Source organism: Saimiri boliviensis, chromosome 3 (assembly GCF_048565385.1).
Source record: "Saimiri boliviensis isolate mSaiBol1 chromosome 3, mSaiBol1.pri, whole genome shotgun sequence".
In the NCBI taxonomy this organism is placed as follows: Eukaryota; Metazoa; Chordata; class Mammalia; order Primates; family Cebidae; genus Saimiri; species Saimiri boliviensis.
This window is the reverse complement of record NC_133451.1, coordinates 108471431-108495284: the sequence shown is the minus strand read 5'-3', so window position 1 is coordinate 108495284 and position 23854 is coordinate 108471431. Positions and strand designations below refer to the sequence as shown.

Genomic DNA, 23854 nt, shown 5'->3' with positions numbered 1-23854 from the left:
TCTGGCTGATTTTTGTATATATATATATATATATTTTTTTTAGTAGAGATGGGATTTCACCATGTTGGCCAGGCTGATCTCAAACTCCTGCCCTCATGATCTGCCTGCCTCGGCCTCCCAGAGTGCTGGGATTACAGGCGTGAGCCACCACACGTGGGCAATGAGCACATGGTTTTAATAGAATAATAACAGGGTGATCCACAAAACAGAGGTGAGATGTGTTGGGACAAAGGGCAGCTTGCCTAGAAGTTACTGGGACCTTTTTCCAATGAAGTAATAGTAATGGAAACCAACTTGGAGTGTTGAGTGGTGACTGGGAAGGAGAGAATAGTGCAGATATAAACAGGGCTTTCAAAAATATAAGCTCTGAAGGAGAGCATAATAATGAGAGTAGCTCAATAAGATTGTGGACTTAGAGAAGATTTTTTATTGTGCTTGTTATTTTTCTGTTTGTTTTTTATTTTTATTTTTTAATTTGGGAGAGCAGCTGGCTTGTATGCTAATAGGAACATTAGTGAAAGCAGTAAAGAAAAAGGATCCTAACACCTGTCGAATTAGTGACTTTGGAGAGAATGAGAAGCATTTTATTAGTTGTCCTGAAAGGAGATGAAAGATTTGGAGATGGTGTGTACGTGAGTTTCTGTTTAACGTTTTTGCTTTTGTTTGTAAGGTATGTGGCAAATTCATCCACTGAAAGCAAAAATAGAGGAATCAAGTAAGTGTGAGGATGGCTTGGAATTAGCATGGGAATAAACTGGCATGGAATAAATGAAGTAGTAGTGAGCAGTGTTAGAAGAAACCTAATTTACTTAAACCTAAACTTTCTTAACCGTTGTTAAAACGGTAAGGAAGACTATTCAGGACTATTGCAATAGGTGTCAAGAGTTTAGCAACAGGGGAGAGAGATCGGGCTCAACTCCAGATTCAAAAGGAACAAGTAAGGATTTGTAGCCAAGGTGTAGGTAGGGTGGGGGGGTCTGTGGAAAGAAAAATGCTCAGAGGAGATATCGAGGGTATGGGAATTCTTGTTAAACTGACTTAATGGGATAGTTAGGATGATCAGATTTCACATGGGGGGTTGTGGGAGATGCAGATCAGGTGAGACATCCTGGATGATCAGATATCAAGGGTAGGAGGGTTCTCTTGAAACTGACTTAGCAGAAATCTGCTAGGGTAAACACAGAAGCCTAAGAGTGAGGTCTGGTAGAAAAAGGCTCAGAGGCGTCTGTCCAAAGTTTGGTCGAGAAGAAAGTCTGTCAATGTGAAACCAGCTAAAACAGAGACTTAGAAATTATTATATATATATATATATATATATATATATATACACACACACACATTTCCAAATAAAAATTATCTTCAGAATACAGAAAAATAATTTGAAAATGATGTCCATTTGTATTAAAATGGCTTTGTTTCATGTCTACCCTCCCACTTCTCACCTGTGTAGAGCTGTTCTCTGTTGGCTCTCATAAGTAGTACTGGAAAAAGTGAGAGGTCTGGAGTGAATTTCTCCAAAGAGCTTTTCCTGAATACCACTGAAAAGACTGTCACTTCCTCAGAGCTCCCAATAACTTTTTCTTCTTTCCTTGTGGTACCTACTGCTGTCTATCTTGTAGTTTATGTCTCCTCTTCCTCTTGAAGTATTCGTTTCTGATTTATTCCTTTACCTCGTATGGTACCTGGAAAAATCTGTCACATCTAAATATTCAATAAATGTTTGTTGTATGAATGAGTAAATATGATTTGGCTTGCTTTGATACTGGTGATGATTAATTTATCATAAGACAGTTATATAGTATTATAGATAAATATAATTTTTGACATGGGATCTTGCTTCATTGCCCAGGCTGGTCTTGAACTTCTGGACTCAAGCTTCCTCCTGTCTCATACTCTCAAGGGGCTGGGACTACAAGTGTGTGCCATCATGCCCGGCCAGTTATATTCTTCTTAACTCACCTTTTCTGTCTCTCTCTGTCTTTGACTTTCTTTCTCTTTTGTCATCTAGATCTCTTGATCTCTTGGGAATACATTGTATAACCTTGACTTTATTGTAACTGTGAAAGTTTTAAAATTTATGTCAGTTCTCATTATTTGCTTTATTTGTATGTGATAATGGTCAACAGAGAGAAAATGCTTATTTTCAGGGACTCTTAAAAAACAAATGAAATCAATTTATTCAGGGATTATTTTGGGGGAAGAGAGGAATAAGTAAAGAACATAAGTCCTTTTGTGTTAAAGTGATATCCAATTTAGCAAATACATTTGCAATACAGAAGTATGCCTGGAAAATATTGCTAAATATGTAATATTGAATTTTAAATATGTAATCATTGAATTAACAGTAAAATTGCACTGGCTGAATCTTCAACATAGTACTTGTTTGTCTAAATTATTATTTGTTAGGACCAGGATAGTTGCAGCAAATACTTGTTACCCCAAACTGTCAACATATTTTTAAAATGTCATCCTCTTTCAATAAAGAGTATTTCTCCCTATGTTCTTACCATAGCAGTAGCATTTACAAGGATACACCTGCTGAAAACATCATAAAAGTTAAGTTGCATAAGGGAAGTCATTGTTAATTTGGATGTCTGAATAGCAAAAAATTGAGAAACATTGCGGCATGATATTTTCATAAAAGAACCTTGATGCTGGACAACAGGTTGAGCAAATTTGTTCTTAATGTAAGCAGTTAGGAATCTAAGAGAACCTAGATTGATAAGGGAATGTCTGTGATTTCTCAAAATAAGTAATTTTCCCAAAGCTGATTAAGTGATATTGACCTTGACCTTAGAAAGACTTTCCAAATCCTTGTTGATGAATTAGATATAGTTGTAATCTTCAGTTGTTTCTCCAACTTGCTTATTTACTTAATGTATGTGCTGAGCCTACTCCAACCATATCACACAGACACACACACACACACACACACACACACACACACACACACACACCCCTCTTCCAGAAGTGGGGTAAGATTGTGATCCAAAGTCAGTACTATAGAATGTAATTAGATGAGCAAATAACTTTATAAAGAAAAGCATATATAGAATTTATGATTTTGTTACTTTGATTTTTTTTTTTTTCTCGAGACAGAGTCTTGCTCTGTCACCCAGGCTGGAGTGCAATGGTGCAATCTTGGCTCACTGCAATCTCTGCCTCCCAGGTTCAAGTGAGTCTCCTGCCTCAGCCTCCTGAGTAGCTGGGATTACAGTCACCTACCACCACTCACTTGGCTCATTTTTGTATTATTAGTAGAGATGGGGTTTCACCATGTTGGCCAGGCTGGTCTCCAACTCCTGACCTCAGGTGATCTGCCTGCCTCAGCCTCCCAAAGTGCTGGGATTACAGGCATAAGCCACCACACCTGGCCCTACTTTGAAGTGAATTCTTAAATGGGTTTTAGCTACCCATTTAACAGGGAGAAATTTAACAGCTCAAGAGCTGGTAAAACTGCAAAATCGGATTTTTGTATTTTTAGACACAGTACTTCTGGTTAAATAATTCAACTTTGTTTTACTCAACATTGTTTCATAGCAACAAGTTCCCCGCCCTGCCACTTTAGTAACTAATCTGGAATCTTTTAGAACCAAAGGCATGTAAGCAAACAAGAAATTCATCTGGAATTAATTGCAATACACAAAGCAGGTACGCCTGAAAATTCACAAATTCTTTGGAAATAACAAATTCTAAGGAGCTGATAATTAATATTCTTAGCTCTCAAAATAAATGTAAACTCTTATAAACGCTATGAAAGGAGAGACCTTGTTTATAAGTAGCATGCCTTGAATATTCCTTGGCACATAGTAGTCATTCAATAAAAGTTATAAAATCATATTTTCCTTACTTAGTTATTTAAAATATTGTATCAGATTCCAGTGACTTCCTGGTATATCTGCCTTCTCCTTATGACCTTTACAAATATCATCATATTTATACACACAATAGCTTTGCAAAATATGTTTTATCATCTACATTTTATAGATGGGGGACCATAGGCTTTGGGAGTATTATTATTATCCTTAACTACATTTATTTAAAAAACTACCTAGGACTTCCAGAATATATGTAAGCTTCATTCACTAGTTAGTGGGCTACCAGGAGAGACCTTTGAGGAAGGAAGTATCAGATGAGATGCTTCAAAAACAGTGATCAGCTGGTGTATGGATAGGATGCATGTGGAGAGAGAAAAGCAGTGGTAGGGAAAACAATTTGCTCTCACCTGTAATTTCTTACAAGGTAATTTAAGCATGAACTTTGGGAATAGCAACAGCAGAGCTGGAGAGGAAAGTTTAAATGGGCTTCTAATCTCATCTGCTATTGTCATTTACTTTAGTTCTTGTGACATGTCCTACTTTGATCTTCCTCCTTTCAAGACACGCTCTGCAAACCCTTAAATACTCTGGACACAGGCTCTTTCTTTTTGGCTACAATGCATTGTGTTTAGATGTGTGGAATGATATTTGCTGTGATCATTTTAAGAAAAAGGCATGTTCATGCCTTTGAGAGCTCTGGATTACAAGATGCTTAGGAATGTCTTGACTCTAGATGCAACTGATTCTTTGCCAAAATAAGACAGATCAAGGAATGATGGCAGCTGTTGACTTTTGTATTGGCCTACTGCCTTGCATAAGAGTGGGCATATCATAATCACTTTGAAAATCAGTAAAACATCATGAGTCCCTGTCCCAGTTTCTGAAGCTTTATTCTGTCTCCTGATTTCCTTGAGAAGTTAGTCTATGTTTTTTGGATATGTTTCCCCTCTGATAATCCTGTTTTTCTTTTTTGACTCTCTTTTCACTCAGCCTTTCCTAACAGGCTTAATGGCTCCTGATTATCCAGGCCTCCAGATCCTAAAAAGATGTATTTTAGGGGAGTAATAAGGAATATGATGACTTTTTGGAATTACCTTGCTCTGAACACATTGCACCTATTTGAGAAAAGGCTGACATGTTTGGCATAATACTGGTCTTTCATATAACTCCTTGCAGCAGGTAGAAAAGCGTATTTCTAACTCTGCTGTGTAAAGGGACATAATGACATAAAAAAGAAATAGAGGCAAATAAATAAAGGATTTCTTCATAAATGGAAACAGAGGAAGAAAAAAATCATCTATCTCAAATAATAATAAATTCAGCTCAAGCCTAACCAAAAGAAGGAAGAAGAAAATAATAAAATACATATACACTTGAGAAGAACTTAGGACAGAGACCTGGTATAATCAAGCATTGAGCTATTTATATACCATACTTCACAGTAACTCATTTCATTGTTAACAGCAGTCTTCATATTTCAAATGAGGAAGTGAGCCTCAGAGATCACAGAAATAGTAGGTGGAGAAGTTAAGATTCAAACACAAGTATATCGTTGTCCAAAACACATGCTGTTACAGTTATCTTATACCATACATGTATGGTCCTCCAAAGTTTGTTCTCTCTTTGAAAACTCAAAATTCAGTCAGACATTGTTACATCTTTGGGTTTGCGTTGTGTTATTTTAAGTAGTGTGTACCTTTGGGGAAATTTGATTTCACAAAGAATATAGGTTTCAAGTGAATGAAAATATTAATGTATGCTTTGAGAATTGAACCTACTATACAATTTAATAAATATCCATTAATTACTAGTAACATGTTTACTATAATTTCCACTACTACAGCCATTACTAACTATAGCTATCTTTGAATGTCAACATCTACAGTACTGGTCTATGCATTTGACATATATTATTTAATGCTGTCAAGTACCCCAAGGTTTTTTTCAAAAGCATAATTGAAATTAGTCATAGAAGAAGAAAATGAGGTTGGAAAAACTTGTATATCAATAATATTATCAGAATTGGTGCTATCACAGGTATAAACCAAATAATATGCTTAATATTAAGGTTAATTATAAAGCTGTTATAGTATGGTTTTAGCATAAGGTTAGACCAAAGGATCAATGAAGCAAATCCAAAAGTCCAGAAAAAGAAGCAACAACATATGGAGTCATGTGGATCACAATAGGGAAAATACAATATTAAAAAAGGAAAAAAGTAATAAAATTATTATGTATATTCTTGGGCTGAAAAGGTTTTTCTAAAGGTGAATATAAAATGAAATGAAAATATGTGTATGGTAGAAAACACTGCAAAACAATTAAAAGGCAATAAAATAAGAAATTATTTGCAATGCATGTAACAGATGAAAGTGGACTAATATTCTTAAAATATTGCATGAATATGCTAATGAAAAAATAAACTGGTGCTTCAGTAGAAAGATGGGCAAAGAACTTGAACTGAATATTAACAAAGAAGAAATATTAAAAATACATATTACATGATGGCAAAAGTGAAGGAAACTGTAATTCTTTTCAATCCTGGTGGGTGTATAAATTTGTACATCTGTTCAAGGAAAATGTGCTATTGCAAGTTGAAAGGCCTTTAATACATGCTCCAGTTAGATAGCAAATTCACTTAGGAATAAAATTTCCTATCTAACAGAAGTGATATAATAGTGAATATCAAAAGCAACCTATGCAGACAGTAATAAAGAACTGATGAGATAGCTTGTAGTAAAAACAGAAATTATTATAGAAAGGAATGTAATAAAACTATAAGATGATGATACAGATGTATAACTTAGATATGAAAGAGGTTCATGATTATTCTGTGACAAAGGATACACAATTTATACACTACACACACACATACACATACACACACACACGGATCATAGATACTTAAAATATAAGCTTTTTACAAAATAAAATTTATATATAGATTGCATATGTGTGTGCATGTAGTGTTAAGAGTGTAAGATATGCAACTAAAAATAAATATCTTCTCTGAATTACAGGATTCAGGTAATCATGTTCTTCTTTATACATTTCTGTATTTTAAAATTAAAAAAATTTAAATGATGAACAATATACAACTTTTTATAACCAAAACAAAATGTTCAAAGTAGTAATACCCAAGCATTTTGGGAGGCCATATTATTAGCTCTCATATTACCCTTTCGTTTGCTTCACTGCTCTGATTTCTATATCAATTCCATTTCTGTTCATATATCCTCCGCTGATAACAATGCATACTATGTCCACTAAAGGGCACATAGAGAATAAACTAGATAATAAATTGCAGTATTTCATGCACTGGAAAACCAGTCAGCAGAGAAACTTCACAAAATCAGGTTGAGAAGAAGAATACTCAAATACTGAAGATTATATACTATAGGATTTCAGTTATGTAAATTGAAAAAACTAAAAACTACTTATGTTGGCAGGAATCAACAATTCTTAGCTGCATTTTGTGAAGAGTTATAAATGAGAATAAAGATAGCTTCTAAGTTGTGGTCAGTGTTCTGTTTCTTGATCTAGATATGATTATAGGTATTTTTTTCAGTTTGTAAAAATTTATCACACTATATATACTCATTATTTCTTCACTTTATTCATTAATTAGAAGGGTTTTTTAAATGGTATCTTTAATATTAATACCACATTTAGTACTAAACAGCATTGACATAAATTGGACTTTAAAATTTCAAAGAAGAAATGAAATATTACTAAACAGAAATATTATAATAACCCATTAATCTTTTTAATTTCAAAAGAATTTTATGGATAAACCTTTTCCAAAAAGATATAAAAGTTGTATTTGAAATTACAGGCAATCAAAGGAAAATAATTTTGAAACATTTTATATTTACTTACCTAAGAATACTGTGTCTGAACTGCTCCATTCTGTTCTCTTTCTGAAACAAGGGAACACCATTGAGAAATGCCGGTGTAAAAGAAAAATATGTTACCCTGATCAATAAATAATTCTCCCTAAGAACATTTACTCAATATAGTTGCTAGTGGTATTTTAGATTCATTCATTAACTCATTCTGACATTTCTATGTGATTTACAGGGTGAAATTCAAGCAAATTTCAACTTTCTGATGTGTTAAGAGGCTAGTAAATTACCTATACAGCTAAATTATTTTATCTGACAAAGCCCACTCTTACTTAACTGCAGGGTTTCCCAGTAGTGTCACTACTGATACATTAACCTGGGTAATTTCTTTTTTTTGAAGGAGAATTTTCTGTGCATAGTAGAATAATTAGCAGCAGTCCTGGCCTCTACTCACTAGTGCCACAATTCTGAAAAGTGAACAAAAGGAGCAAGTGGGGACTGTGTGATTGGAAGGCGGAGGGAGGATGTGTCATTGGCAAATCAACCCTGATTTGAGAACCAGTGCTCTGCTGTTCTATATATTGGAATATTGGAGTAATCAATTTTAATTCCTTGGAATTGCCTTAATATTCAGTGAATAATTGCATTTGTTATTTTTTTGCTTCACCTACACAGTACTGTTTTTGCAGTCATATATGGAAAGAGGTTTGAATTGATACTTCTGAAGTTATTTTGCCATTTGCCAAAATGAAATCAATGAGGATTCCCTTCCAGAAAAGTCAAACAAGTAGTTTTCAGTGCAGGAAATCAATGCATACAGACTACCTTGTTTTCCAGTGTGTTGATTATGCAGAAGTAACTGATTGTCTACTTTGGTATTACATTAGAGAGTAAATGAATATTTACAATCCTAAGAGCCTACTTAGATTTTGATGAAATATATTTTTCAGTTTTTTGTTTACTTAAAACAGGTAACAAGCTAAAAAATGACTAGAAAAATAAGATTTTATGCTGTTAATAGATATAAAAGGTCTATTCTCTACAATGGCATTATTTTTTTTTCTGAATATGGGTCTTTTTTTTAAATTGCATTTTAGGTTTTGGGTACATATGAAGAACATGCAAGATTGTTGCATAGGCACACACATGGCAGTGTGATTTGCTGTCTTCCTCCCCTTCACCTATATCTGGCATTTCTCCCCATGCTATCTCTCCCCACCTCCCCACCTCCCATCCCTCCCTCATTTCCCCCCAACAGACCCCAGTATGTAGTGCTCCCCTCCCTGTGTCCATGTGTTCTCATTGTTCAACACCCGCCTATGAGTGAGAACATGCGATGTTTGATTTTCTGCTCTTGTGTCAGTTTGCTGAGAATGATGGTTTCCAGGTTCATCCATGTCCCTACAAAGGACACAAACTCATCGTTTTTGATGGCTGCATAATATTCCATGGTATATATGTACCACATTTTCCCTGTCTAGTCTATCATCGATGGGCATTTGGGTTAGTTCCAGGTGTTTGCTATTATAAACAGTACTGCAATGAACATTCGTGTGCATGTGTCCTTATAGTAGAATGATTTCTAATCCTTTGGACATATACCCAGTAATGGGATTGCTGGGTCAAATGGGATTTCTATTTTTAGGTCCTTGAGGGATTGCCACACTGTCTTCCACAATGGTTGAACTAATTTACACTCCCACCAACAGTGTAAAAGTGTTCCTATTTCTCCACATCCTCTCCAGCATCTGTTGTCTCCAGATTTTTTAATGATCACCATTCTAACTGGTGTGAGATGGTATCTCAATGTAGTTTTGATTTGCATTTCTCTAATGACCAGTGATGATGAGCATTTTTTCACGTTTGTTGGCCTCCTGTATGTCTTCTTTTGTAAAGTGTCTGTTCATATCCTTTGCCCACTTTTGAATGGGCTTCTTTGCTTTTTTCTTGTAGATCTGTTTTAGTTCTTTGTAAATTCTGGATATCAGCCCTTTGTCAGATGGGTAAACTGCAAAAATTTTTTCCCATTCTGTTGGTTGCCGATTCACTCTAATGACTGTTTCTTTTGCCGTGCAGAAGCTGTGAAGTTTGATTAGGTCCCATTTGTCTATTTTGGCTTTTGTTTATGGCATTATTTTCAACATTTGCAATAGAACATTTCAGATGGAAATTGAATTGAAAATTTAAATTTAAATTTTCCAATTAGAAACTTCTAATATTCCAGGGTTTCCTATCTGTGGCACATCAACTGTGTAGACATGGATGATGGGTGGCTTGAAAGTGAAAGAATCCTGACACCTTCACTGAAACATTAGGTAAAATGGTTTGCTAAGGTTATGTGAAGTATTTATAAATCTCTACTCCTTAGAGGATACATTTGAATTTCCATATTTATTGATGACTCTCTACCAGAGGGGGATTTTAAAAGTGAATTTTGTAACTATGTATTGGAAGATTTCTCAAATCCAAAACTTTGTTTATTCTGCCACCTCACCCAATTTTTGCTTAAAAGATAGTATTTTTAAATAATTAGAATATATTTTTTAAATGTACAAATTTGCCCAGCATAGAGAGCTGAAGAAAATGAAAGAACCTGCAAGTTCATTTGTTATACAACTGCCATTTTTAATAAAAGAAATGAGAATGTGCAAGTTTCTTTGCTATTTTAGGGGAATAATCACTAGCAACTACTTTTTCTGATAATTTGATCTGACTCTATTTTCAAGAAAGAAAGAAGGAAAACCCAATGGCAGTATACAGTTATTGACTTTGGTAACTACCTATGAGAAATTAATGCCAATTGATAATTTGTCTTCTTAGGACACAGAGATGATACATGTAATGAATAATATGATAAATATTTTGTTTTAAAACTTTTTAGTGAAGTTCTTATATTATTAATCTGATCATTTGAGCAAGTAATCCTCCTTATGCTTTACTTTATACAATTATCTGTTGTAGTATACATTTTTTTCAAATATGAGGTATTAGGTCGAACTTTTAAAGATGGTATATGGATGATTAAAAAATTTATAAGCTTTTTAACTGTCCATATAAGATATTATATGGACAGTTAAAAATTTATAAACATTCCTTGTTTTCCAGTTTGAACATTAGGTTATTTTTTTTTCCCTCTCCACACAATACAGATATATTGGACAAGTAACCAGATTTGCCTGTGACCCTTTGTGGCTACTTCATGAAAATGCGGTACGGGTTGAATATCCCTATTCTAAAACTCTAAAGTCTGAAATGTTCCAAAATATGAAACTTTTTGACATTCAACATGACATTCAGATGAAATGCTCATTGGACCATTTTGGATTTGGGTTGCTCAACCAGTAAAATACAACTATTTTAAAAACAAACAAAAATCCAAAATTCAAAAACCTTCTAATCCCAAGCATTTTGGATAAGGATACTCAGCTTATACTGTGACCAGGCATTTCTTTTGTTTTTTTTTTTTAATTGCATTGTAGGTTTTGGGGTACATGTGAAGAACATGCAGGATTGTTACATAGGTACATACATGGCAGTGTGGTTTTCTGCCTTCCATCCCCTCGCCTGTATCTGTCATTTCTCCCCATGCTATCTCTTCCCACCTCCCCACCCCCCCATCCCTCCCCCATTTCCCCCCAACGGACTCCAGTGTGTAGTGCTCCCCTCCCTGTGTCCATGTGTTCTCATTGTTCAACACCCGCCTATGAGTGAGAATATACGGTGTTTGATTTTCTGCTCTTGTGTCAGTTTGCTGAGAATGATGGTTTCCAGGTTCATCCATGTACCTACAAAGGACGTGAACTCATCATTTTTGATGGCAGCGTAATATTCGACAAACCTGACAAAAACAAGCAATGGGGAAAGGATTCCCTGTTTAATAAATGGTGTTGGGAAAACTGGCTAGCCACGTGCAGAAAGCAGAAACAGGACCCCTTCCTGACACCTTACACCAAAATTAACTCCAGATGGATTAAAGACTTAAACATCAGACCTAACACCATAAAAACCCTAGAAGAAAATCTAGGCAAAACCATTCAGGACATAGGCGTAGGCAAGGACTTCATGACCAAAACACCAAAAGCAATGGCAACAAAAGCCAAAATAGACAAATGAGACCTAATCAAACTCCACAGCTTATGCACAGCAAAAGAAACAGTCAGTAGAGTGAATCGGCAACCAACAGAATGGGAAAAAATTTTTGCAGTCTACCCATCTGACAAGGGGCTGATACCCAGAATTTACAAAGAACTAAAACAGATCTACAAGAAAAAAACAAACAAGCCCATCCAAAAATGGGTGAAGGATATGAACAGACACTTTACAAAAGAAGACATACAGGAGGCCAACAAACATATGAAAAAATGCTCATCATCACTGGTCATTAGAGAAATGCAAATCAAAACCACATTGAGATACCATCTCACACCAGTTAGAATGGCGATCGTTAAAAAATCTGGAAACCACAGATGCTGGAGAGGATGTGGAGAAATAGAAAAACTTTTACACTGTTGGTGGGAATGTAAATTAATTCAACCATTGTGGAAGACAGTGTGGCGATCCCTCAATGACCTAAAAATAGAAATCCCATTTGACCCAGCAATCCCATTACTGGGTATATATCCAAAGGATTAGAAATCTTTCTACTATAAGGACACATGCACACGAATGTTCATAGCAGCACTGTTTACAATAGCAAAGACCTGGAACCAACCCAAATGCCCAACGATGATAGACTGGATAGGGAAAATGTGGTACAGATGTTTCTTTAGATCTACTCTTGCCCATTATTTCAATTTTGATTATTATTGTTTTATAAGAGTATATGCTCCTAGGTAAAAGAAAACTTTTCATAATTCAAGTCTATGTATTTCTGCATGATTTTAAACTTCATAAAATTATTAAATGTGTTAGATTTATATATAACTTGGTCATTAACTAAGATAGTTAATTTTAGGAGACTGCTGGCATTGGTTTTGTAGATTTTTTAAAAGATTTTTATAGATTTTAAATTCCACTCATCAGCAAGTTCAGAACCAGGAATATTAACCCTAGATGTCCCGTCTGCTTCGCACTTACTATTGACTCTCAGGGATATTATGAGTAGGACAACTTGCATGCACTTGTGGCTTCTTCCTAATGGGCGTCTGCATAACCCTTAGTCAAGGCAGAGTAGCAAGAGAAAAATTAGTTTTTAAAAAACTTACGTGTGTAAAACATAAAGTCGTCAATTCTCCCCTAAGTGCTTATCACCTCATGTTATGGCTCTTCATAACCAAAGAGTTATAGAGTGCAGGAGAAACCCCAAAACTCTTTGTCATCTTGTAATTTCTCCTGGAAAGAGAGATCTTGTATCATCCTTCTGTTGTCAGAAGGGAATGCCTTTTAGACGTATAAATGATCAAGGAAGGGAATTACTCCTGATTCTCTGTAGCTCATTGATGTTGTCATTGCAAACTCAGCTTTGGCTTCCATAGCATCTCAGGATACTCCTCTGAATATCATATAGGTTACTGTTTGTTAGTGCATAAATGCTGATGATTACTAGTTACTAGTATCTCCTAATTGATCCATCCAAGTTGGAGTGCAAAATTAGATTAATTTTATATTTGTTGAAGTTTTTATTACAGTGAAGTATCCATTTGTAAGGCTCTGTCTATTTTAAATTGCAACAAGCCTTTGAAAGATAAAGGAATATATTAATATTCAAACAATGACCTCAGTGTTCTTGAAAACATTGGTGTACATAAGGCTCAAGAAAGCATTAGAAAGGAACTTGGCTTTCATATGCATAACACTTAAACTTGAAAGATTTTGGTATGTCCATGGCTCAAAACTCATTCTAATTTACTGGGACCTCTTCAAATTCTTCCAAACTAGAATGTGAATGTGAATGTGAATGTGAATGTGCCATGGTTAGGTGGTGCACAGTCCTGTCTCTATTCACTGAGATATTCACTGAACAACCCTATCAGTTAGATGGTAATGCTCACTTCCTAGGTTACTAGTCATTTAGAGTGAAAATGCAGAAGACAAATCTGATACTGCCCCAGGACTTGGACAGTACTGAGGTAGACTAATGGTGTAAAAATTTCAATGTATTTGACAATCTCTGTACTGTGCTTTTGTTCCCTAAAGATGTTATAATGACAGTTCCACTCTGCCTACCAGAGTCATATTATACTTGTATATCAAATGTCTACTTGGATCACCACAAAAACTCTATGAGAAAGATACTCTTATTTCCATTTTACAGAGTAAAATGAGGTTCAAAGAGATGAAGTCTAATCGTAGTTAAATATGATCTGTAGCAAAGATAGAAATCTAGATCTTTTGATAATAAAGCTTCTTTTCCTTCCACAACAGTGGAATAATAATACAGTCGAGTGGGAAAAAGAATAGTGGGAATAATAATTATAGTCTAGTGGGAAAAAGCGAATTAATTGCTCAGTCTTCATGCCATTTTTATTCCATTTATCTGCAATAGACTGCTTTTGCCAATGATGATTATAAATTAAATAATATATCAAAGGCATACTCTATATAGGGATAAGAGCAGTGAAATAAATGAAAAGGTAAAATAAGAGCTAATAATATGGACTCACAAATGCTCAAGTATGACTACTTTGAATATTTTGTTTTGGTTATAAGAAGTTACATAATCATTTAAAATTTAAAATACAGAAATGTATAAAGAAGAGCATGATTACCTTAATCCTGTAATTCAGAGAAGTTAACTATTTTTTTTGTGTGTTGCATATCTTTTACTCTTAACACTACTCACACACACACATATGTAATCTATCTATAAATTTAATTTTGTGAAAATATTATTTTATATATATATATATATATATATATGATCCTTTGTGTGTGTGTGTCATGTATAAATTGTGTATCTTACTTTGTCACAGAATATGTAATTAACCTCTTTTCATATCTAAGTTATACTTCTGTATCATCATTTTAGAGTTTGATTACATTCCTTTCTGTGCTTATTTCTGTTTTTGCTGTAAGTTATCTCATCAATTCTTTCTTATTGTCTGTATAGGTTGCATTGTTTGTTTGTTTGTTTTGAGGCAATCTCACTCTGTTGCCCAAGCTGGAGGGCAATGGCACAATCTCTGCTTACTGCAACCTCAACCTCCTGAATAGCTGGGATTACAGGGATGTACCACCACACCCAACTAATATTTATGTTTTTAGTAGAGTCAGGGTTTCACATTGACCATGCTAGTCTCAAACTCCTGACTTCCTGATCTGCTTGTCTCAGCCGTCCAAAGTGCTGAGATTACAAGTGTGAGCGATCTCACCTGGCCTGCTAGGTTGCTTTATATATTCTATTATATACACAGCTGCACAGTGAATTCGTACATATACCCGACAGAATTCTATCATTTTGGTTGGATAGGAAATTTAATTCCACAGTGAATTGAGTGTCTAAATGGAGCATGTATTAAAGGCCTTTCAACGTGTGATACCACATTTTCCTTGAATAGATGTACAAATTTATACTAGGATTGAAAAGAATTATCCTTTACTTCACTTTTGCAATTATACAATATATGTTTTTTGTATTTCTTCTTTGATAATACTCAGTTTAAGTTTTTTGCCCATTTTTCTATTTTTACAAATGTTTTAGGCTGTTTTTACTTCTCTTTTTTTATTATACTTTAAGTTCTGGTGTACATGTGCAGAACATACAGACTTGTTACATAGGTATACACATGCCATGGAGGTTTTCTGCATCCATCCCCTGGTCATCTACAATAGGTATTTCTCCTACTGTTATCCCTTCCCAATCCTCCCACCCCCTGTTATCCCTCCCCTACCCACCCCCATGCCTCTGACAGGCCCCAGTGTGTGTTGTTTCCCTCCCTGTGTCCATGTGTTCTCATTGTTCAACACCCACTTATGAGTGAGAACATGAGGTGTTTTCCTGTTTCATCCTTGTCCCTGCAAAAGATGTGGACTCATCCTTTTTTTTATGGCTGCATAATATTCTATGGTGTGTATGTGCCACATTTTCTTTATCCAGTCTATCACTGATGGGCATTTGGGTTGGTTCCAAGTCTTTGCTATCGTAAACAGTGCCACAGTAAACATACGTGTGCATGTGTCTTTATAACAAAATGATTTATAATCCTTTGGGTATATACCCAGTAATGGGATTGCAGGGTCAAATGGTATATTTCTCAAGGATCTAGAAATAGAAATACCGTTTGACTTTGCCTATTTTTCTATTGAAGCACCAGTTTATTTTTTCATTAATATATTCTTGCAATATTTTAAGAATATTAGTTCATTTTCATCTCTTATGTATATTGCAAATAATTTCCTACTTTGTAGTGTTTTCTGTTATACAAATATTTTCATTTTATTTTGTATCCACTTTCAAAATGCCTTTTTCAGCCTTAGAGTATAAGTATAATAACTTTTCTACTGGTTTCTTTTTTCATTTCTTTATATTGCATTTTCCCTCTTGTGAATTGTATGCTTACGTTGTTCTCCAGTTGATCTGTGTGGGGGAACAGTTTTTTTTTTTTTTTTTCTCATAGATATAAATATTGTTGTAGTTATTTCTTATTTCTGAGCTTCACAATGCAAAAGTAATTTGTTTTCCTTAAAACTTCAAATAATACTTAGTTGAAAGTCTCTGTCTGCCATCATCCCTTTCTTAAGAGTTTGGTGAATATCTACGATTACATTGTGTAAGGATGTTGTATTGCAGCTCCTCTTGCTACACTGAACATGCAGGCCTATTCTGGAAATTGGTGTGATCAGTCTAGGTTACAACCTGTCTTTAATCCCAGCTGACTTGTAGCGGAGGGTTCCAGGAACCTTCCAATTACACACAGTTCCCTATTGTTCCTTTTGTTCTAGATTCAACAAGCAGAAACAAACAAAAACTGATCTGTGACATTTTACTGCAGGTAACAGTGACCACAAATATACCTGTATACTGACTTTTTCCAACATTATTGAGGTGTGACTGACAAAAAAAAATGGTATATATTTATGGTATATGATGTGATATTTTGCTGTACGTATACAGTGTAAAATGATGATCATGTTAACATATCCATCTCCTCACATGTTGTTTGATTTTTATGGTCACTTTTACTTTTATAATTTTCCCTTCAGTAGTCATCTTTTAAGATTCTGAAACACTTTTGAATTTTGTGTCATAAGTGAGATTTTTTGGCAAATATTTTATAAACGTTTAAGAAAATGTGAGAGAATATTTTGTAACTTTCATTTAAACTAAGATCTCCTCCTCACCAACACCCTTCACGTATTCAGTAGAATTCTGTTTTATATAGTTGTATGGTGTATCAGGAATCATCCCATATATTTCAGAAAGTAATAGATTAATATAAGCATTTTTCTAACATAGACCTATAGAGGTTAAGTGATATGCTCAAGTCACACCATAAATGGTAGTGAAAGGGTAAACCCAACATTCATAGCCAATTTCATTATCTAATAGGAAGCAACACATTTCGTATTAAGAATTGCCTACCTTATTTTTAGGAAACTCTGCTATAATAAGAAAATGAGATTAGATTATGTTTCTCACTATAGAGTACAAAAATCACTTATATAGAATGACTTGGATTATAAACAATAGAAGTGAAAAATACTTTTCAGATTTAATAGGATTTCAATTTTAAGGCAAATATATTAATTTTGTACTTCAAAAATTAGAAAGGAAAAACTATAATTTGTTAACATGCAGATTCTTCATCCATCCAGGAAACCATGGATAGGTGGGGGACAGTTACCTGCATTTCTAACAGCTTGTTCATTGACTCCCAGTCCCACTAAACTTTGAGAACCAATATCCAAAGTATTTACTTATGTATTTATATTTAAAATCTGGGATAATCATGGCAATATAAAATAAGCAATTGATGTTGTATTTCACTTGGCATATAGATAGAGCTATACAACTTTCCTTTTTCCGAATTCCGAAGTATAAGTTAGAAAAAAATTGTATTTATTTCTTAGATATGGTAACTACTAAAATATAATTTGAAATGTTCTACTTAAATGAGCACACATATATGCAGTCAGTTGTTAACAAGGTGATTTAGTGTTCTCTGAACTATTTCATTTATAAAAGTGGTGTTAATCTTGATGACAAAATTTCCTTTGAAATATTGAGCGATTCTGCCAAAATAAAAATCTTACTGTGACAGTGTTGTTGAAATGCCTTTCTTCATGTGATTATTTGTTCTGAAATAGCCCCCATGAAAATAAAATTCCTAATCTCAAGCATCCTGCTTAATTTTATTGTATTGTTGCTGGTAACTAAAAATGAAGCCACACATTAGGGCAGATTTCTGTGTAATTTTATCTGTTTAGTAGGGTGATACAAATGAAAAAAATTTCAAACTTACAAATTGACCAATTACTTAAAAGAGCTATGAATAAAACAAATAAGCTACTTTAAAATTATTTTATAGTTGTATCACAAAATGTTTGTCCTAACAACAAAATATGTATTTTAAATTGTTTTGGTTTATACAAATTAAAATATGGTTATAATATTACCAAGGAAAGTGAAGCAATTTAGGAGTAATTAATAGTATATTTGTTAGGGAACAGAGCATAGATAACATTAAAACTAACGGTTTTATACTGTGTTTGTTTCTAAATCCCTTAAACTGTTAAGTAATTGATCTTTCATTTTTCTTTGATAGGCTCATGCAAGCAAAGATTTGGAGGAGCAGTTGCGGTCTGTGTCCAGTGTAGATGAACTCATGACTGTACTCTACCCAGAATATTGGAAAATGTACAAATGTCAGCTAAGGAAAGGAGGCTGGCAACATAATAAAGAACAGGCCAACCTCAACTCAAGGACAGAAGAGACTATAAAATTCGCTGCAGCACATTATAATGCAGAGATCTTGAAAAGTAAGTATGAGAAAGAAAATGTATGGTAAGCCTTATATAACAAACCAGTGGAAGTTGCTAGCCTGGTTCTTTAACTTCAGTGTTTGTATCACTGAATGCACCTTTAAGGCGGAAAGCAAATAGAAAATAAAGAATTACTTCAAAATGCAACATTTTGTGATTTCACTTTGAATATCAAGACCATTTCTTAAAATACAGATAGATAGCTCCGTGCATAACAACACACATTTTCAGGTGTTTTCAGGTGATAGCCATGGGGAAATTTTAAACAGATAGCTGTATTTGACACACTGTACCTGTTTAGTAACTTACACATTGTTTATCTCATCAAATAATTATGTCTTAATTTTCTGTCTGATTTGGATTTAGAAACGCTTCATTTGAAATCACCTTTTCAGATGCCACTTGTTGCCTTGCTGCTTCATAGTTAACTGGCTGAGAGCAACACTTAGCTGATGAGGTATCTAGCATAAAGCTTCACAAAAAAAAATGATCATGTTGCATACAATGTTATAGCATAAATTGGTGGGGTAGAACTGGGCACAGAGGCTCATGTCTGTAATCTGAGCCTTTTGGGAGACCAAAGTGGGAGGATTGCTTGAAGCCAGGAGACAGAGACAAGCCTGACCAACACAGCAAGACCTCATCTCTATTTAAAAAAAAAAAAAAAAAAAAAGTTGGTGGAGTAATTTTAAAAACTACTACCCTTCAGTTGGTAGCTCTTAATCGGTATAAAAGTTTGATATTGGAAAGCATTTTGAGGACAAAGGCAAACAAACAAAATGACCTCACAGTTGTATAACCAATAGTTTATGTCCTTTTCCAAAGATTCTCTTTTAGGGGAAATATGGGAGAAATAAACTAGTATACTTAGGAAGTACATCACTTGTAATGCAGAATTTAAAAAGTTAACAGCATTATAGGTAAACCACTAACTCATTAGAAACAAAATTTCAAACGGAAGATGAAAGGGATAGGAAAACTTGACCTGGCTGAAGAAAGTTAGTTCAGAATGAGTCCAGTTGTTGGAAAATAACTTTGCATTTCATGTGGCTACTGCCGTGACATTATTCAAGGTTGCCAAATAGTCAATCTGAGAAGGATTTTGACTTGAACCTGAAACCATAGCCATCTTCTTGTATGCAACTCAATTTTAAAGAAAAATAAAATTATATTTTTATTTTCATTGAGAGCACAAAAATTGCCCATACTATAGAGAATTAACATGAGTATTTCTGTACATATTATAAACATTCATATATTAAATTACCATTTTCCTAAGAAAGGAAAACCAAATGTTAGTGTTATGGGATATTGGGGTACTTTTAATAAAGCACAATCCTAATTTTGCTCATTGCCTGGCTGTAGCAATGAGTTTTTTAAATAAAATATCCTTAGTTGTTTTTTCAATGTTACATCATATTCACAAGTCAACTTAGGACCCCATCAGCGGTCTCTTTAGTTATGTATTGTACTTAAATCTTAAAATCTGAAACTGAATGTGCGTGACTTGCAGTTGCTGTGGGCTTTTTCCCTTGGTGGTTTCTGTAAAACTGACTGGCTTCCCTATGACTTGACAGGTATTGATAATGAGTGGAAAAAGACTCAATGCATGCCACGGGAGGTGTGTATAGATGTGGGGAAGGAGTTTGGAGCTGCAACAAACACCTTCTTTAAACCTCCATGTGTGTCCGTCTACAGATGTGGGGGCTGCTGCAACAGTGAGGGGCTACAGTGCATGAACACCAGCACAGGCTACCTCAGCAAGACGGTGGGTATTGCCCATTCCTGCTACCTGCAAGAGCCCTCTCAATCAGAACCTTTAACTTTGGGGATGATGTGCTTAAACTTCTGGTTGCTTTAAAGTAACTTGGTTCAACTCAGGGTCTCTTCGGTTATCTTTGGGGAATGAAGTCCATTTTTCAGTATTTTGTGTTTTTGACAATGCAGTGTCACAAAGAAGATAATTGGTGCTTTGTCACTTTGCAAACTCTTCATATAGTGGAGTCAAAGCCTCATGAAGAAAACAATAAATATACATATGTATGTGTATACATGTATGTGTGTGTGTGTGTTGATCTTGAAGAATAAAGATTTTCATTTGGCAATAAAATACTTTTAAATTGTTAAGCTTTCTGATGGTGGAGATAACAGTACAAAGTACATATTCAAAGTATAAAATTTAATGCATGTGTTCTGTGAAACAGTGGTATAGTATTGAAAAAAGCCATTTCATTGAACAAATTTGTCTTCCTTTTGAAAGCAAAGGGGATACCTCTGACACTAGGTCGCAAATGTTTTCAAAAAACTGGGAAGTTGATCTCATTAAATGTTAAGCTTCTGATAACCAGGAAATGTCACTTAAGCTTGGGTGTGGATTAGGGCTTTTCAGACCAGATACATAAACCTGCTTTGCAGGTCTATGTGGTAGAGGAGGCTGGCTGTGGAACATGCTTATGTGCTAGTGATAGCCATGGAGTGTTGTTTGAAACTGTGTGTACCCCTGGTCTCTGCACAGAAATGATTGGAAAAGTCCAGTCCTGTGGGCTGGGCTGGAGCAAACTTATTCCAAAAGACAAAACTGTGGTTGTCCTAGTGGTCTTTCCAAGCTGTTTCAGGAGTTAGACTAACATACATAAACCTGGCTAAATTCAGAACTGTTCTTTGACCTTGAGAATGAAAAATGAAATTGTTTGAAAGATGTGGTGTTAGATTTGATTTGTATGAGGTGGTATGACAGAAAATTAAGATTTCAATTTTATGCAAACTTTAGCTGATCTACATGGTGTTCACTAATAAAACCTACTCTTATTTCAATATAAAATTAATAGAAATCAGAGTTAAGATTACTGTCTCAATTCCATGAACTACATTCTTTTCTGCTAGTTGAATATTTTTTAAATTGTAACTGTTATGATCATTTGGCCTCTGAGTTTGGAGACATTGTCTTATTATACAACCCAAATTAATTGCTTTTTTTTTTTTTTCCAAAAATTGAGTTTCTTTATATTGTTCACCTACTCAATATGGAAGCAAACCACTTTAGATTAAGACTTGCAAGAAACTAAAAATAAATTATAAAGCTAAATTTTCCATTAAGCTTGCCTTTGCCTCAACTCTAAAAGTTAAAAAAAAAAAAAAGTGATGCTTTGGGGCCTTCTTTCATTTCTATCAGTGTCATAGTTAGTTCAGCTTACCCAGATGCAGTTCTTTCTGATTATTTCCTAAAAGCACAGTAAAATAATTTAGGGTTCGTTGCAACATGTGTTCTCAAGGAAAACAGTATGACTCTAAACATAGCCATGCATTTAGAAACTTTACCAGAAAAATGTATGGTTGTGGGAACCTGATAATATTTCAGAAGTAGTCAAAATTCTAATATTTTTAATAGACTAACATATTGGTCATAACAAAAGTTTTCCTTAGTTTTTATCCTCCCTGAGTCTTTATCAAACAGTAGTAAAATAAACAATAAGACATTATAGTTTTATATTTACTATTCTAAATATATTAATACTACTTTAACAGGTTTTGTTGGTATTAGGTGTTTATCCTATCATAATCCTGAAATCAAACAGTATTGCTTAAAATCCTTTAAGTTTTAGAACTACATACTTTTAAATAACTTAAACAGAAATATTTATGCCAAGGAGATATTCTCTGAAAGGTAATATTCATTTTTAAATCCTACTAATATTTAAAATGTTTTTATATTCAAGCCAAACCCCTTAAGAGGAATTTTGATATACTGAGTCTCTTGGAAAAAAAAGTCATTTCCTTTTAGAGAAAATTAAATATGGATGATTTAGGAATTGAAATATACTATTTTTGGAATACTGTTAACAATGTATATTTTAAAGTAATTCAGTTAAGCAACATGATATGTTTTAGATTATATTTGTAATATGGTATTTGATTTAAATCGAATAGTAAACCAAGGTACTTTGGATACTCTTTCCAGCTAATGAAATAACTTTCTCTCTGCTCTTCCTCTTCCATTTTCTTTCTTCCTAATCTTTTCTATAAATTACTTTCAAGCATGTTTTTTAAAAACATAGGTCTGGGGCTAGGCATCGTGGCTCACGCCTGTGGTTTTTGCTACTGAGGAGGCAGAGGCAGGAGGATTGCTTGATCCCAGGAGTTCAGGGCTGCAGTGAGCTAGGATTGCACCACTGTACACTCAGCCTGGGTGACAGAACATGACCCTGTTTCAAAAACAAAAAAACTCCACAGATCTGATGTCAATCTCCAGCATAAAGGCCTTTCAGTAATTTCCATTGCTCTTAAAATAAGACAAAAATCTTTTGTAAAGGTGATATTTATTGATACATCATAGTTGTGCATATTTTGGGGGCATGTGTGATATGTTGATACCTGTACAAAATGTGTGATAATCAAATAACAGTAATTGGGATATCCATCACCTCATTTATCTTTTCTTTCTATGGGGAACACTACAGTTCTTCTCTTGCAGTTTTGTTTTGTTTTTTTTTTTTTTAAATATACATATGTTGTTCACTACAATTTCCCTGATGTACTATTGAATACTAAAACTTACTCCTTCTGTTTACTTGTGTTTTAACCAACCACTCTCCACCCTGTCTACCCTTTCCCTTCTCAGCCTCTGATAATCAATATTCTTCTCTTTACCACTATGAGATCCACTGTTTTAGCTCCCATGTGAGTGAGAACATGAAATATATTTAAGACCACAACTTTATCACAACCTGCAATCTCTGGCCTATACCCCCTCTTCAGCATCATCTAACATAACCTTCATCTTGTGCTTCCAATGCTGTAGGCTTCCTCCAAGTTCTGGGCATCATCCTGTTTCCTCTGCTCCTGGACCCTAGTACACACACCTTTAGGTTTACCTGGCCTTCCAGTCTCCTCTTTCTTGAGGTGCTAGTTCTTCAGATCTCAACTTGGGCATTGAGTGGCTTCAGCAAGCCCCCAGGCAAGACTTTCTGACCTATTTAGATGAGACCCAATATTTGTAGGAAATGCTTTATAGTTTCCCATACTTTTAAAATAGCATTTACCATAGCTTATAATCATATAGTTTATAATTATATAGTCATTATTACTTGATTAATGTCTCCCTCCTCCACGAAGGCAAAAACAGATCTGTTCACTAATTGGTGCGCAAATTCCTTTTATTACCACATAAAATCTGTGGACCTTTACATGAGAACAAATGAAAATATAGACATGTCCACAGCATTTTCTCCCACAGCTTTAGGGAGTTGCTTTGGTTCCCTGACCTCTAGCCTT

General features: G+C 34.5%; 1 protein-coding gene across 2 annotated transcripts in view; it reads left to right on the top strand.

The window, feature by feature from the left end:
• The window catches only part of VEGFC (vascular endothelial growth factor C), a 124482-nt gene that overhangs the window by 66416 nt on the left and 34212 nt on the right, over positions 1 to 23854 (top strand). For both annotated transcript variants that reach the window (XM_039468607.2, XM_074396657.1), the window contains exons 2-3: positions 18367 to 18580; positions 20161 to 20351. In XM_039468607.2, coding sequence (XP_039324541.1) covers positions 18367 to 18580; positions 20161 to 20351 — 405 coding nt within the window. The remainder of the gene's footprint in view (positions 1 to 18366; positions 18581 to 20160; positions 20352 to 23854) is intronic.